The sequence below is a fragment of the Ciconia boyciana genome, chromosome 9 (genome assembly GCF_034638445.1).
Source record: "Ciconia boyciana chromosome 9, ASM3463844v1, whole genome shotgun sequence".
NCBI lineage: Eukaryota > Metazoa > Chordata > Aves > Ciconiiformes > Ciconiidae > Ciconia > Ciconia boyciana.
In genome coordinates, this window is record NC_132942.1 from 29,786,831 (window position 1) to 29,803,296 (window position 16,466).

The window sequence follows — 16,466 nt, forward strand, 5'->3', positions numbered from 1 at the left end:
CAAAGCAACAGCTGTCACCAACCTCTGCAAACTTCAAGTTGCTGTTGATGAATGACCACTCTAGTAACTGCTGAATTGTTGGGACTCCAACTTTCTCATTTTTGTCCATAAAAATCTGATAGAAGTAACAGTCTTGTACTTTCTGACCTGCTGATCTAAAAACAGATTTAAAAAAACAGATTCTGAAGCTCTAATGTAACGATGGCAGTATTTTACTACGAAAATAACATTTACCAGAAAATAGTCTATACAATATCCTCTCTGCATTGAAATATATTATGCTTTTTTTAAAAAAAAAAAAAAAGCCAGCAACAACAAAACGCCTTAGATGATAGGCAATCAAGTATTAAGTGTGGACTGATTTTAGAAAACCTTATTTAAGAAACAAAAGCAGTATAACGTTTCAGAGTATGTTTTAAAACAACCATACACCTATGCACTACCAACTAAGAAATACTTCCTAAGCATATGCATCGAAAACTCCAACACACTAAAGCAGCTTTCATTGGAAAGACAAGTTAAGAGTTTCAGTAATAAAACATCAAAAGGAACAACAAAAATTCTCTTCAGTAGGATATTCCCAATAAGGAGTTAAAAAAAAGACTGGGTTTAATTAAACATTTCCTTTAAACAGGGAGATATTTACACTGCTTCATACAGTAGAATTTTCACATAGATGGCTAGTGTTGTGAGACTCGCTATATAGTTAACAGAGAACTCTCCAAAAGGATCATCCTAATTTAAGGGCTGTCCAGCTCTTACTATTAAGAAGCCTTCCACACCTAGGCAAACATTAAGAAGGCAGGCTACTACATTAACTGCCAATGCTAGCCACAGTAAGTGATCTGGATAAACTTCTTCATCCTCACAACCACAACAACAACAAATGGCAAAAAACCCCCACCAAACAAACAAACACACACCACAAACCAAACTCCCCAAAAAAAACAAGAACCACAAAACCACAGCATAGTTTTATATGGATAGGGAGAGGGACAAAGGATTAAGCTACTAATTTAAGTAAGTTTTGAGGTCAGATGGTTCAAAACAAAGTCAAAATTAAGTACTGATGTTTTCAGGTAATATTTGTGTTACATAAACGTAAATCTGAGATATTTGGGAAGCAAGTTTCAGATGAGTACTTCAACCTACTCTGGAAGGACATAAGAAAGGATATAGAAGACTGTGGTCACATTGAAGAAATTGATGTTTCTATCATGGAGAAAAAGCATACAGGAGTAACTAGCCTCCAACAGCAAAAGAAAAAAGTTAGGTAGGAGCTGTTTCATCCCAGTGTCAAAGTTTCTGGGATTAAATTCCTGGGAACTTGCATCAAATTTGCTATAAATGGCAACCTCCTCCCATCCCAGCCAGCATTTAAGACAATGTTGCTTTTTAGAGTATTCAGGTGTTGAGAGGATTCTAAGAGTATGATGCTCAAAGTTACCATTATTAATTTTAAACCTTCTTTCTAAGAAGAAAGGAGACTTCTGAATTACTCTTTAAGAGTTAAGGTACATGCACAAAACACACCAACTTTGGTGCTAAAAGCTGAACAGTGGAACATAAGTTCTGTTGTCCTCTGTATGGCACAGACATGACAAAAACCTTGAAGGCCAAGCTTTACAAAAGAGGGATTAAAGAAATACACGTTTCTGCACCGTCTTCCACAAGTGGAGTAAGAGGCATCTTCCCTTGCTTTTACTCTACTCCTTTCAGCTGTGATTTCTGCCACAGCAGCACACCTGTTAACTACCAAAAACTAGAAATGCATTCTCACATGAAGATCTATTATTCTAATTATAATAATAAATACTACTATTATAATTATAGTATTGTACCCCAGCTGTTTCACCAGAATAATACATTAGCCTCAGGGGTTTCTCAGCACATTGTATTTCATAGAATCGAAGAGAGGCAGTAGCAACAACTGTCTTAAGATGGCAAGCTATTCTCTAAACACTTTTCTATATAGACCCAATACATGCTTGAAGTTACTAGTTATGTGTTTTGGCCTTTTTTTTTTTAACCTAACAGTAGATTACAAACATAGACCTTTGTTTAGGCAGAAGCAGGAACACAGTTCCAAATTCATTATATGGTATCTCTCATCCCTTCAAACTTTTTCAAAATTTCCCTACAGAACTACCAGAGAAGATAGCCTCAGTATACTCCAATGGCATCTACACAGTGAACTATAGCATACTACACACAGATGCTCTAGTTAGGGTGTCCTAGCTCCTGTACCTCTGCATAGCGCAACAGACAGTGGGCACTTATGCACCTCACACACCACTGAACTAAAGCAGCACATAAACTAATACAATTCCTGCGATGAGAAAAGGACTGAAAAACTACGGGAAGTGCCTTGCAACACTGCTGCTGCCACAGAATGCAGCAAGGAACCTGAGAATATCAGGTGCCAGCTAGCAAAGTGACAGCAGTGGGCAACGATCCCTGCCTCTGTTAAACTCAGTTATGACAGCTGAATCCTTGTAGTGCTACAGTCAAGAATGAAGGCATACATAAATGCCAGTATCTGTTATTTTGATAAAGTAAGAGAAGCCAAACTTGATCAAGGCAAACCACTGAAATATTTTCATTAGCCTTGAAGAAATGCAAATCAGTTTCCATGGCTTAAACACCGATTCAGCCATGTCTGCAGGTTGTCCCAGAAATAAGTAGCTATAAGCTGTAGGCCACATTAAGATGTGCTGTAGGGTCCTCTTACAGCAGCCCTTCTCCAGCATAACTAACAGGAAGACGGTAAGGTTCTCAAGTAGACCGCACTAGGGCAGGAGATCTTTGTCCAGTTCTCATGAAACTATGTTCATGAACTTTTGCAACAAGAGACCAGTGGGGCAAAACCCACCTACCAAAAAAGGCAGGAAATGGTGTCAAATTTGTCAATATAACTTTATTATATTGATCTTATTAGAAATATGAATCACAAGTCAAAGGTGCTCTAAGAGCCATCTCAATTTGAAAGGCAGCAGATACCCTCTCCTCATCAGCCTCTACAAACAGATGAGTTCAACAAAGAAAAAAGATTCACCTTATTTTCAACAGTGGCTCAACTCTTAGAATATGGTGAAATAAAATATTCAAAAATTCTTCTGGATCTGGGGGAGGGGAGGAAAAAAAAAAGTCTTGTTAGTATGCAAAATGAGATTCATTTAAAATCAGTCTTGAATAATGTAAGTTTTCAAAATTTTAATAGGAAAAAAGTAAAGGTTCATTTTTACAGCTTTATTAATATAGTAAGATTATGACAAACCATGAACATTTTCATGACACAAACCTCTATTTACTCTTGGTGTCAAATGGCCTTAATAAAAGACACAGGCTCAACAGGGTAACAAAGCTTTCCAGTAAAGATCAAAAAGATGCTCTGTATTTCAGAGGAATCATTTGGCACCATACAACTTCTTCAGGAGAAATAAAAGATTTCAAAAGAAAACAGTGAAACTGCAGAGAAGCAGTGAGGAATAGTGACAGTAACACTCACATAAAAACCACACAATAGTACAAAGTTCATCTAAACTAGAGACCAAGTTCTCTAGTCAAGAATGCAGCCACACTAGCTTCCCAGAGGTCTATTCTCCCCCAACACTGAGAGTTTTCTGATACATTTCTCTTCCTGCCACTAACTGCAATAAATATTGGTTTTCAACATTTAGCATTTACAAAGAAAGTAGTGTTCCCCCAAACAAAAATGAAACAGCTACATAATATAATGAAAATTTATCATTATATGTAGCAGAAGATCAAAAGGTTGGGAATTGATTTTTCTAACATGATTTACACATTTTATTTCTTAAAATACTACATAACCATTGTGACAATGAAATGTTGTAGTGGAAAGATTATTCCTAAGGGACTAAAGTAACATTCTGAAAGAGGACAGAGACCCCAGTGTTATCACAGTCTTCATTTCTGAGGGAGCACCTTATATCTCCCCTAACTGCTAGAAGGGAGTTACACAGGCACAGGAAGGCAAGAAAAGAAATCTAGTCAGTGAAAGACTGTTACAGCAGAAACTGTTCAGCTGGGGTTCCTTACAGACCCAAGGAAGCAGATAAGACCTTATTATTACCCAATGGTCACTCAAATCTCTGGTAGAGATTTGACTGCTACAGAGAAATATTTGTGTGTTTTGTTCTGGTATAGTTATATAGCAAGGTATTTCAGTTCCTTCATATTATGATTCTTACAAATCTCAAAGAAAGGAAAACCTCCCCAAGTTACCTTTTTCCTCTGAAGTGAATCCTGATGCAGCCTCAACTTTTTCAAGTATTTTCCTCAGTTTCATTATTTTTGTAGCACATACATATCCATATCTAAGATAAATGGGTTTAATAAGTTATTAACTAGTTTGTGATCAAGTCAGAGAAGCAGAAAAAAAACCCTCTTAAATGCTGAAATAGAGGCTCTCTGATCCTTCTTTAACTGTATACAGTATTGACTCCTCATATTCCATCTGACTTCTAGTTTTTCTAATGCAGCATAAATTTAGTGCAGTGCCCAATGTTCCTGCATAACCTTTAAGAGCTCTTTTTAAACATTAACTTACCAGGATAACTGTTTTCTGATTTGTCAGTCAATTACTTTTGATTTGTTTTCACTCTAACTTACACTGCTTAATACATCATTTTCAGAATGTCACATAACAACACTGTGGGAGTTGTTAATAAAAAAAAAAATTAAATATTTGAGAAAGAGTTACAGAACTGTATTGCTGACCTAAGCTGAAGTTTTGAGCATTCAATCTTTTCCAAAAGTGCAAAGAAAGTTTTAAGCATGGTAGAAAGGTAGGAGAAGTAAGTCTTCCTGTCTTCTCAGCCATTTGAGATTTCTGCTACTTGGTGTGTATCCTACTACCTACACCACTGTCCTGGCTAAACCACGACAACCACAGAACCCTGGAACACATCAGGCAAAGTACACACACCCTTACAAGAACAAGGGTTCAGAAGCCATCATTTTATTCCAGGAATCAAAAGTAAAACTTTCTGATAAATTGTTCAGTGACAGCCCACAGAATTTCAGAACTACAACTGTATTTGCATGTTTAAAAAAAATTAAGCTAAAGACAAAGAACTTTTCATGCAGATTTTTGCCATATTTCCTTTGTTCATTGTGCCTAAGAAATTACAAAGCTCATGTTAAGTTCTTTCTTAAAAGCATTTTGACCACTTGCAGACCACATGTAAAAATTAATGAACTTTTAAAGCCCTGCCAAATCTATCAAATTGTGAAACTCCGCATAAGATAACCCAAATACTTTTCTTGTCAAGAACAGCAGCATTAAAAACATGTAAATACAACTGCTGTGAACAAACATAACTTGTATTTATCAATGCTTTTGTATTCATACCTATATACAGCTTTACGCTGATCGCATTTCCAAATAGAGATTAGTGAAAATATTTTATGACCAAACAATTAATAACTATTTCCAGTTAGCACTGATTAAATTTACTATGAAGAACAAGTAAAAATACTCAAAAAAGCCCCAAAAAAACCAGACTGGCACCAGCAGCTAGCCAAACTTTTCAGGTTTGCAGTAGGAATGCATACACAGCCGGATCTAGTTAGTATAAAATTTATATTAGACTAGAGACCAGTTCATGTCTTTACTTACATTCTCAGAGGATTCACAATCTCTGTCCGCAACAGCTCTTGAGTCTCACTATAATACTCTACATCATTCTTTTCTTTAGGTCTGAGTAACACAGTGTCCAAAACAGAGCTAAAAGAAAACAGGCTACAAAGAAAAAAAGAAAAAGGAAGATTGTTTGGATTCTGGAAGATACAACCATTCAGATGCCTGAGCAACATTAAGACAAACCAAGCAAAGCCACAGGAAGAATTAAAGAACTAAAACTCAAAAAGACATAATTATGGACAGAGGATAACACAGCTGTACTAAATAGTAAAAGTCCACTCTAACCCAGTATCCTTTCTGCAGCAGAGTACACCACCAGTTGCCAAGGCAGGATTCTGCAAATAAGTTATAAGAGATATTTCCCTCCCTCCACCCCCCGGCCTGTGTACTCTTTCATCCTTCAACCATTTACAGTCAAAAAGAGTATAGATACATAAAGGCCAGTACAATTTGGACATGATTAGCACTTCGTGTTATGCAGCGAATGCTGCAGAACTTGTTCAAATTGAAAGAGCATTGTAACGTGTCGAAGATTGCAGCACGTGACTTTGTAAGCTGCACAGTAATACAGACAGACAGTCATTACAACAAAGATCATGTGTTCTGCATTTCTAGCATGGGATGCCACTATACAAATTATGAACTTACCAGAATAAGGTGGAGTCTAAGTAACAGGAGTTGTAATGACCCTGGATACCTTTCTTCTTTCCAATCATTGTCTCTAAACCTTCTTTTTCCATTTTTGGAGGAGTGTTTTCTTCTACCACTTCACTTAAGTAACCTCCAAAGGCTGAAATTTTTTTTTTCAAAAGACACTTTAAAGTCTCAAATTTTATCCCCCTGGAGATTTTCCTATTAATGTTTTATAGCTAAATTGCTGCCTTAGTGTAAGCATTCCTTCTCTGGATTAGAATAGCATTTTATTATAGCTGAGACTCACTGTCTTCCAGAGAGTGAAAAAGGCCTTGCATTCCACTGACAATGCATACTAGAGTGCTTCAGAAAGCCTGCAGCACTGAATTAGTTTCATCCAGTAGGAATGAAGTTCTCTTCTCATTATAAATGCCCTGTTCACACTATCTTACAAGTACCAGACACTTTTTTCTTTGCTGTTGTCCCAGCCAATACAACATGACCCAAGAAATCTAAAATATTTGAAGTTAGGAAAAAAAAAAAAAATTTTGAGTTTTTCACCACTAACTTCCACCATAAAAATACATGCTTTTCAATGTTCATATTTAGGAAAAAAAAAAAAAAATTACATTATAGAAAAATAACTATCTTTATTTCTGACAATGCAATGACATAATGCTGGAGTTGCAAATACCATTTTCAGCAAGATTGCTTTACAACTTCTAAAATAAAGAATGTACAGCATAACAAAAAATCCCTTCATTTTATGAAATGTATTTAAATATATGAACATTTTATTGTTTTAAAGCATAAAAAAATAATTCATAGAAGCATTATGTTCTGTACAGACTGATCTTCTATTCATTAATCTCATTTAAGTAATACCTGTACAGATTTTCAAATGTTCAATATAAAGAACATGTTGCAGGAATAAATGAAACTAAAACCCAGGTCAGTTCCTAGCTGATAAATAAGTAATAAGCAGAAGCTCAGTACCTAGAGAGTTGCAGCGTTCAATCTGGTTGGAAACGGGCTGTAGTGAGGCAAACCTGGAATCTGGCCTGCAGCTTTTGAGTTTAACAAAAAGAGCTTTCTTCGGAGCACAAGTGAAGTATCGAGTTCCTTTAAATGTTCCATCTGTACAACCTGCACATTCATCTTCCTGAAAATTCAAGTGAGAATTCACTATTTTTCTTATTTCTAGAATTCTGCAGTACGCCACTTGATAAAATATCTACCCATAAGTCACCCTTCAGGTACTCTGAAGCTTGATACACAATGTTCCTGCATTTTAGTATACAAAGCTTCAGCTGAGGTGTTCTTTAACTGGATTTATTGAGGAAATTAAGAGTTGCACTTTTTTCCTTCATGCTTAAACTTTCACTCCATCCAAAATAAAACAAAAATTCCATCAGAAGCAGCATGGGGGAGGTGGGAGAGGAAATCGAGAATTAAACCTAGTCAACATTAGGAACTTAACTAAGCTAGCTAGTCACTCCAGATTCTTTCTGTAGTTAGAAAGAGTACACATGCACTACCGAGCACCTTTTAAAACTCAATTAAAATCACTAAGCATTGGGAAGTGTAAATACTTCCAGCATGACTCTGGCCTGCACAAGAAAAATAGCTGCTTCAGAACACATCAAGTGTACATCAAGGAAAGACAACACAAACTAGGTATGAAAAATAACCTGTTATCATTATTTATCTTTGATAACAGGATTTAAGGTATATTGTCTGCTTGCTAACAATTACTAGGTTTTAATGCAGAAATGCATGACAGGCAAGTCCAAGACCCCAGTTTAACACAAAGCATCCAAGGATGCAGTCTCAGAACACCTGGGGGAAACTATAGCTTGAGCTTCACCCAAAAAACCCACAAGCATCAGGATTTTTTGTAACAGCTAAAATTCCAGTCACATTCTCACCTACTTTGCTAAAGATGTTTGTTGCTTTACGTAATCGTACACCGCTTTATCTGAGGTTTTATTGAACGCTACCCCAAAATAAAGAACCCCATCTCCCTAACTGCGTACACATTAATTTAACTGATAGCCAATCACAGCCTTGGCAGCAGCTGCCACAAAGTAAATGTTGGTACATAACAGCAATTCATGTTTGCGGCAACTGTGAATTCACAAAGGGCCCATAGGAACACATAAAGCACACGGCTGTCAAATCAACAATATCACTACCACCGATTATCAACACCAGTGTTACGACTCTCACAGTCATAACTCTGACACTGCCTGTTTGCTGGTATGCAAAAAAACCAACAAACAAAAAGCTGATATTCAGTAAAGACTCTTGCAGCCAGGGCATTTTCTGTAAATCTGCATTTCAAAGAACCTTTAACTATGGTCAGCTTTTTTCAATTAAAATGTCCATGATGTAAGCGAAGGGCACTCCTTGAAAGTAAGTGACCAGTCCTACAAATTCAATTACCCATTGTGACACAAAGACATCTCAGAGCCTATTAACAGAGTCAGGTCTAGGGCAGCCACAAAAGTCAGAACTCATCTAAGAATTCAGCTATGTTATAAGGAGATCACATGGCAACCTGTTTGGACAAATTCCTCCAGAGAGACTGCTTTTTGCAAAGTATACAGGTACCAACTCTCAGAAACAAAACCAGTAACATGTAAATAATATTAATATGAACTACAATTTATATTTACCAGTTCCAATCCAGCTAATACTTCGTTTACTCCAGGGGGCTGGCCAATCCAGCGGATGACTCCATAGAAAGGAGGATTTTCTTTAACTTCAGCCAAGGAACCTGCTTCAAGACCATGTGAGTTCCCGACTGGGCCTGCTGTTGATGGGCTCTCCTGATTAGCCGTAGTATTTACATCACCAATGACTGACTGAACGGATAAAGAGAGAGGACTATGTCCAATAGTACCATTAGTAGTTGATGTTTTTGTCAAGCTAAAAGGGAGGGAGTGAAATCTGTTTTCTGTAGACACAGAGTTTGTTAAAGGTGGTGAAGAATGCCCAAATCCAGGAGATGAATCAGTAAGTGATTTTGCAGGGTCTTCAGCAACTGTTAAAAATCAAAACCAAGATGTTAGTAAATGTTGGGGTTTTTTTTCCCCCATCTAACAAAAGGAACAACTTGGCTATCAAACCAATGAAGTGTATCTGCAGCCACACCTGATTTAACAGGTGTCCTGCATAGGAAGCACTAACAGCTGGGGACACATAGGAAGATGTTTGTCACCTGGCAACACTGGAGAGACAGAACTGGGTGAGGAGACACTGCTGTAGCCCTACCACTTTTACCACAACCAAAAGAAATGAACAGCACAGAGAAAGGAGATGTTAGCCAGAAACTACAAGAAAGTTTAGACTGAAAACTTTTTTTTTTACCCCCATATTGGAATTTGTGTTTGAATACAAGTTAACAGCCCCAAGGATTATGACTGTAATGGGCAGAACTAGGAAGAACTCATTGATCAGTGTGACTGAGGAAAGGATTTGGTTCACAGCTTATACAGAGATGAGTAATTGTTTGCAGACATGATTTGCAAATGGAAAAGTGTTTATTCCCCTGGCTCTATCACAATATACTTTCGTTCTAACACAAGGAATCTATCAGTGTCTATAAAGAATAAAGGATTTAAATAAGTCATGACTAATGCAGTGCTTGATAAATGAGATCACAACTAGATGTAATAGCACAAGTGTTCTGTATCTTCTCTCATCTCTCTACATGGTCTCTAATACACAATTGGTATTCACAGAGCCTCTTCACCACCTCTTCTCCCCATGCTGTTTTATTAACTGAAGTTGATGTCAAAAAAAAATTTAATCCTTTACTTCCATAGTCCTTTCTAGATAGGATATTTACCTTGTTTACTTTAAATACTATAATAAATTAATTTTTAAACAGAGTTCCAAGCTGTTGTAACAACATCTGTTAGGCAACCAAGAACAATTTTAACCCCTTTTCTTTTACAGTTCATAGAATTCAGGGGCTACTACTGCTATAGGTTTCCATTGTAAATTAACATTATTAGTTTAGTATTTACACCTTCAGTCACTAAGCCAGCCAGTCACACTTTAGAAAAGTTGACCAGAAAAAAAAATAAAAATAAATAATTAGATCTAGAAGCAAATCAAGATATACTGATCCTTTGGGTATGTGCACCCATACTTGTAAGAATTCAGAGAGAGTTTACGGAGGTAACTTTAAAAAATACTGAAAAAACATGTATGCTTAGTCAGATTATTCCCCCCCCCCCCAGTTCCAGACTGATTAGCTGGCATAGCAGAATATTACAGTTTTCTTAGATCTGTAACATTAGCTACAAAAAAGACAGGCAAAATAAAACTACTCTATCTACTTGGCTACAAGGAATATCTTCACATCTTCCTTCCAAGCCTCAGCTTTTATTTTGCCTGCAAGACATACGCATTCCCACAGAGCTGCGCATACGTTGCCAAGAATGTAATCTCCTATATGCAGGATAAAACAACAGGTCTGTCAATTAAGACAGAGTATATTCTCATGGGGGTTCCAAGATGCTTTTTATGATATAGTATGTCTACCACTAAGACAACATACTCCAACTGTTTTAAATTTAAACTCATACTTGTTTTATTTGAAGAACATCAATACACTCTAGTTTTGTTTTGTTTTTTAAATAAAGTGTATGCCTACATGAAAGGCTATCATCTCTCTTTACCTTCATCAATATACCATGGGGGTTTTGTTTTCGTTTGAGGCTGAGAGTCAACTGATGAGCCATTTAAAGTGTAGAAGACTTCAGACCTGTTTCTATTTCCAGGTTCAGAGGTAGATCCTGGAAAACAACATGTTTTACTGAAGAGATTAATCTCTATTTACAAAAGGTTAGCTACGCTCTTATTTCATAGCATAAATTTGTTACTGTACTTTGAAGAAGACATAACTGCCTTTCCACAAAGCAGCAAACTCTCCCATCAAAGCTAACACAATTCTAAGCTTGTAACAAGGTAGCAGTTTATCCCAAACCAACTTAATCCTCTAAGCTGAAATTTCAAGTCACCAACCTGAAAAGAAGACAGAAAATACCCTTCAAGTGCAAATTTTTCGTTACTATAAATTATGGATATAAGAAAGCATTTGAGATACAGTGTACAGCAGGTATTTTTTCTTTGTTTTTAAACCAAAAAAAATTCAGACTAGGCAAATAAATTACCGATCCGATTCCACACAGCTATAACTTGTGCCAACATACAGCCACAGTTACTTCAGAGAAGACCATCTCTGCCAGCATCCAATGCCAGGTAGAATAAAAGCTTACAGAATATACTGTCATTAGTATTCTACAACCCAAAATAGCCACTAGTAAACTCAAGAGACACTGAATTTTGATTTCTGCCTTAAAAAAAAAAAAAATTATTTCCCTTCCAGGTTTTTTTCACTGGGAAGATTTTGAGAGCTGACCAAAACCAGAGTCAAAAGAAGTTTGTATTTTGGGAAATTCAGTTTTGATTTTGAATCACAGCAAAATTAACATATTAAGTAGATCTGCTCCTGGGCTAAAAATTTGGAAGTTTCTAGTCCTGCAGAAGGAAGACAACAGCAAACTACATTTATTAGAAAGTTAAATAAAAAAAAACCCAAACACACACCACATTTTCAGAAGAACAGAATGCAGCCCTGAACTGGTTATACTAGACCAACTAGGTAACGTGCTCTTGAATTTTTGCTAAACCTCAAACTGTTTTTCATGAAAGCGAAGGTATTTTGAGCAGTCTTAACCGAAACTGTCTACCATCTTTACTATGATTAAATAAATTCATACTAATACTCCAGAGAAATTTAACTTGATATGTAACTAAAGTAATAAATGAAGTGATAGAAAATGCAAGGCAACACTTTTTCCCAAGCAACAGAAGTCTGTAATCTTACATAGGTAAAGAAAATCACTTCCCATACGTACCTGTAGCCTTTGGCTTACTATGATTGAACAAGCTTTTGTCACCACCACCTCTTGAGGTATAGGCAAGCTTGGGAGGTCTCCTGTCCTGTGACACGGTCTCTAAGACATGGTATATGAAGAGAATATTAGCTTTCCTTTTCTGTACTTTTACTATATCACAGAGAAGTTCAACTCAAAACGTAACTGAACCAAGATCTGGCATTGTAAGTTTTAAAACTGAGTGGAGCAAAACCTTGTTTGGCACATAACCAACATTTTATGTGTATAGGATTTGCTTCTGTCACATCAGCAATTACTTTACTCTGAAGTCTACCATTATTTCTTGAACATACCAAATAGATTGACTTCACGTTCTTCAATGTACGTGCATGCTTCCATTACGGGAAACAGATGCATGAAATTCTAAACTTTGTTTTCTACCAACATATCTACAGCAAATGCTCTTTTCCCAAAAATGGAGAAGTCCCCATGAATTCTCCAGAGAAGAGAGGAGAATTCGTGCAAAAACATGCATCTCAACTGAACCAACACGTAGTAGGTGAACATAAGAAAAGTCAGTCGAACTGAAGAGAGGGCAACGGTTACAATCTAGACGCTGCACGCTCATTAGTACCTGTCTTCAGATAGAGCACAAACAAAAGTTTTACATGAAACTTTTTTCTTCCTTGAGAAAAGTAATCAGGGGATGGTAGTGGTTACAAGTTAACACTATTCAGTGAATTACTGTGGATAATGAATTTTTCCACAGTCTTGCTATAAATTTTCAAGGATTTACTCACAGAATGCATAAATAATACTATCAATACATTTCAAGCACAGGAAGAACAGCTTTCTGAACCAAGCTATTTAAACTCCTGGCATAAATTGAACAACATTCAATAAAAAGATTCCCGCTACAGACACTCACATATTCATGAATACTATACAACTGTATAGTATTGTAAATCCTATACAATTTGACATGAATTTTGCTCAATATTAAACCTTTTCTACTTTGCAGTGAGACTGCAACCAAAAGGAGTAGGAAAGTGAAGAGAAGTATAACACAGAAGGTTGAAATAATTAAAGTGAATTTAAGATATTAATTCCGCGGTATTGTTTTAATCATATTAACTGTGCCTAGGTTGAGATGTTATCAACGTCTGCCTTCTGGTTAAGAAAGCAGAGCATACCTGGAATAACATCATTGATATGCAAAAGAAGTGTACTTTCAACACTTGCAAAACTGCACAGCTGTATTCCATTATATCTTCCATCCCAGTTTCCGATAGGATTATCCTAAAAATAGAAAAACATACTACATGTATCCCAAGAGAAGATTTAAATCGTACAGAATATGCACATATGTCTTTAGGAACGTAAAAAGTAGGAAAATGAAAGGTTTGACAACATCTGCTTTTTCCTGTAACAAACTCTGTATTTAGAACAGTCAAACACTACAGTCTTTGAAGACAAATGCAAACTTAAAAATTGTTCGAGAGATATTTCCTATTTTAACAAGCATTCCTCTACGAAAATCCATTGTTTATAAACAAGTTAGAACAATTCCAGTGCATTGTTAGACAACAGCTACTGCAGTCAAGAAAATGGAAGCACCTGATTTACAAAAACAAAACCAAAACATCCTTTAACTATCAAAAATTTGAAAGCTGTTCATTTTAAAAAATTCAAGTTGCTAGAAATAATTTTTAATGACAAGCTTCACATTTTCTTGAAAGATCAACTCTTGTACTTAAAAGTCAGTATTTCTAAGGTAGAATAAAGTCAAACAAACCAAAGTTACACGAAAAAAGCTTTTAAAAATAGCTAACAAAGGAAAAGGCATCCAGCCTACTTTTTTAAAAGGCAGAACAAAGCCAGTCTCACAAGACAAACACTCAACTCTATCACTTCAAGACTGACATCTAACACTGCAAGTAGCTCAGTGGAGGCTCCTCAAGAGTAATCAGAATATTTCGCCTGAACTGTTTAGCATCAAATAGGATACCATTTACCTGATACCAAAAAACAATTACCACCAAAGGGCATCTTTGAACACAAGCGTTTATTTCCCATTTTAGGTCAGCCTCCGCTGAAGTAGCTTGTGGATAATGCTTCTTCTTCTATATTGCATGTAATTTACTAGCTAACACACATGCAAAAGTTATTAAAGTCAGATTATTTTCTTACCATGTCCACTCCAACAACGTATCCTAAACTTTCGTTTCCTGGTAAGACATCACAGAATATAACTGTCCCATACTCTATACTCTCTCCTATCTTCAGAGAAACCCTGGAGTTGATCTCCAGAGGAGGAAGTTCTACCTGCATTGCGTCAACTGGGGCTGCATAGTCACTTTCCAGTTCATTGTCATCATCTTCCACCAGCTCCAGTTTGTCCAAAGCCACAAAAACCCCACAATCCTCATCACATCTGAAAAGCTGCTTGCCTTGGTACTGTCCATCAGTAAAGCCCTGACCACGACCTTCTTCCTAAGTGTTGGAGGAGGAAGAAGAGGGAGGAAAAAAAAAGGGGGAAAAAAAACCAAAACAGTGTATTTTGTGCAAAAGCAGACTACTACAAAAGCAGTAACACAATCCTGTGTTTTGGAGAAACTGCACTAAGAATTTGCCTGATGAACTATCATTATATTGGGAGAATTCTATTGCCAGAATGTGGCAAATATACACACTATCTCACTAGTTTCTCACTAGGAGCACACAACAGCAACATTCTCTATCTTAACTAGTTGCCATTTGACTTATAGGGTTGTACGAAACCAGCAGCGCTAAAATCCAAGCCTGCATTTATGGATTGTATCCTGACACATGTAGGGAAAAACAAAGTACTCAACAGAAATTTGAGAGTCAGATATTTGCCATGACGGGGATGTAAGTAATTAAATTTTTCTAGGCTGGAAGAGTCAGCGTATATGCAAGTCTTTTTGCCAGCCCATGCACCTCACCAAGCTTCACTTAACAAGTAATATCCAAGGCTGATGTGATATGGTGAGTTCACAGGTATTTAATAACAATACTTATGAGAAGACTGAAGGTTACAGAATTTTTAGGGGTAATGATGCTTCTAGAAAAAAAAAAATGTATGATGACTGCCTCTTTAAAGAGAAGATTTTTACCTCATCTTATAAAATACATATGATGCTCCCCCTTAGCAAGAAACTTACCAGCAACTCTACTCCAAAGTATATCCCTGTTAGGGACCTTTCTTGCAATAAGGGTCCTCTGAAGCGAACAACTCCAGGAAATTTATCATCTCCTGATCTCAGCTGTACTCTAACAGGTGAGCCAACATCTATTTGGATGCCTTTAGTTAACCTGCTTTTGCTTTTAAACAGACTGTATCTTTCCTCACAGTTAGTAATGGCCAAAAGCAACTCAGCTAGTTTTTCATTTATTTCTATAACATCCTTCTCATCCACAAACAGGATTGCATGAGGTTGTTCCAGAATCTTTAATCCAATCTGCAGCTTCTTGCCTTTACAAGGAATATTTCTGGAGTGTCCCACAGAAGAACGGTCTTGAAAAAACTGCCCAATGCTACCTTTGGGCACTTTCAAAAGCTTTTGAGTCTGCTTGTCTATGACACTGCATTCTTGGAGAAGCAAGTAAAAGATCCGCTCTTCCCAATAGGATGAACTTGCTTTTTCTTGACTCCACAAGCCCGAATTCATTGTGATTAAAACTTTAAAAGCTGCACAGAAGTCCCCAAGAAAAATAAGCTGTTGAATTATGTTCACTGATCTTGACAAATTCTACTGGAGGGTCCAACCTTCGTGAAAGAATGCAATATTCATTTTGCAGAGAACCAAACCCAGAGCAGAAAGCCTAGAATTTAAAAAAAAAAAAAAAGAGAGAAAATTTTAAAAAAGGCAAAATTAAATTGGGGAACTACAGATAGTCTTAAGTAAAACAACAGAAAATCATTTAAATCTGTGACCAGCCCCACTCCTCCTACAGAGTAAAATAGTTCAGCAAAATCTGAGACCATGAACATAGTCTTGAAACAGTCATAGTACTGTTGATCACGGACATACACATTTCTACTTGTTATTGCTGTGTATTTCCTTTCCTTCCCTAGTTCCTTGAAGCAAGGCCCTATGGAAAAAGTGTAATGAAATGCAGAAAACACACATAAGTGAAAGGAAAAAGAAATCTTAATTTCAGATGAACAAGAATAAATATGTTGCTCAAGTTTACAAACAGTATTTGATGGAATCCTTCCACCACGAAGA

General features: G+C 36.6%; 1 protein-coding gene across 4 annotated transcripts in view; it reads right to left on the reverse strand.

Moving 5' to 3' along the window:
- Positions 1-16,466, reverse strand: part of CYLD (CYLD lysine 63 deubiquitinase) — a 31,862-nt gene that overhangs the window by 11,227 nt on the left and 4,169 nt on the right. For 3 of the 4 annotated variants that reach the window (XM_072872237.1, XM_072872236.1, XM_072872235.1), the window contains exons 2-13: positions 15,399-16,059; positions 14,404-14,706; positions 13,407-13,512; positions 12,235-12,333; positions 10,993-11,109; positions 8,980-9,347; positions 7,298-7,463; positions 6,317-6,458; positions 5,645-5,767; positions 4,249-4,340; positions 3,056-3,122; positions 23-155 (exon numbers count right to left, since the gene is read on the reverse strand). In XM_072872237.1, coding sequence (XP_072728338.1) covers positions 23-155; positions 3,056-3,122; positions 4,249-4,340; positions 5,645-5,767; positions 6,317-6,458; positions 7,298-7,463; positions 8,980-9,347; positions 10,993-11,109; positions 12,235-12,333; positions 13,407-13,512; positions 14,404-14,706; positions 15,399-15,905 — 2,223 coding nt within the window. In that variant the 5' untranslated portion in view covers positions 15,906-16,059. The remainder of the gene's footprint in view (positions 1-22; positions 156-3,055; positions 3,123-4,248; positions 4,341-5,644; positions 5,768-6,316; positions 6,459-7,297; positions 7,464-8,979; positions 9,348-10,992; positions 11,110-12,234; positions 12,334-13,406; positions 13,513-14,403; positions 14,707-15,398; positions 16,060-16,466) is intronic. The other variant, XM_072872238.1, reaches the window with a different exon arrangement.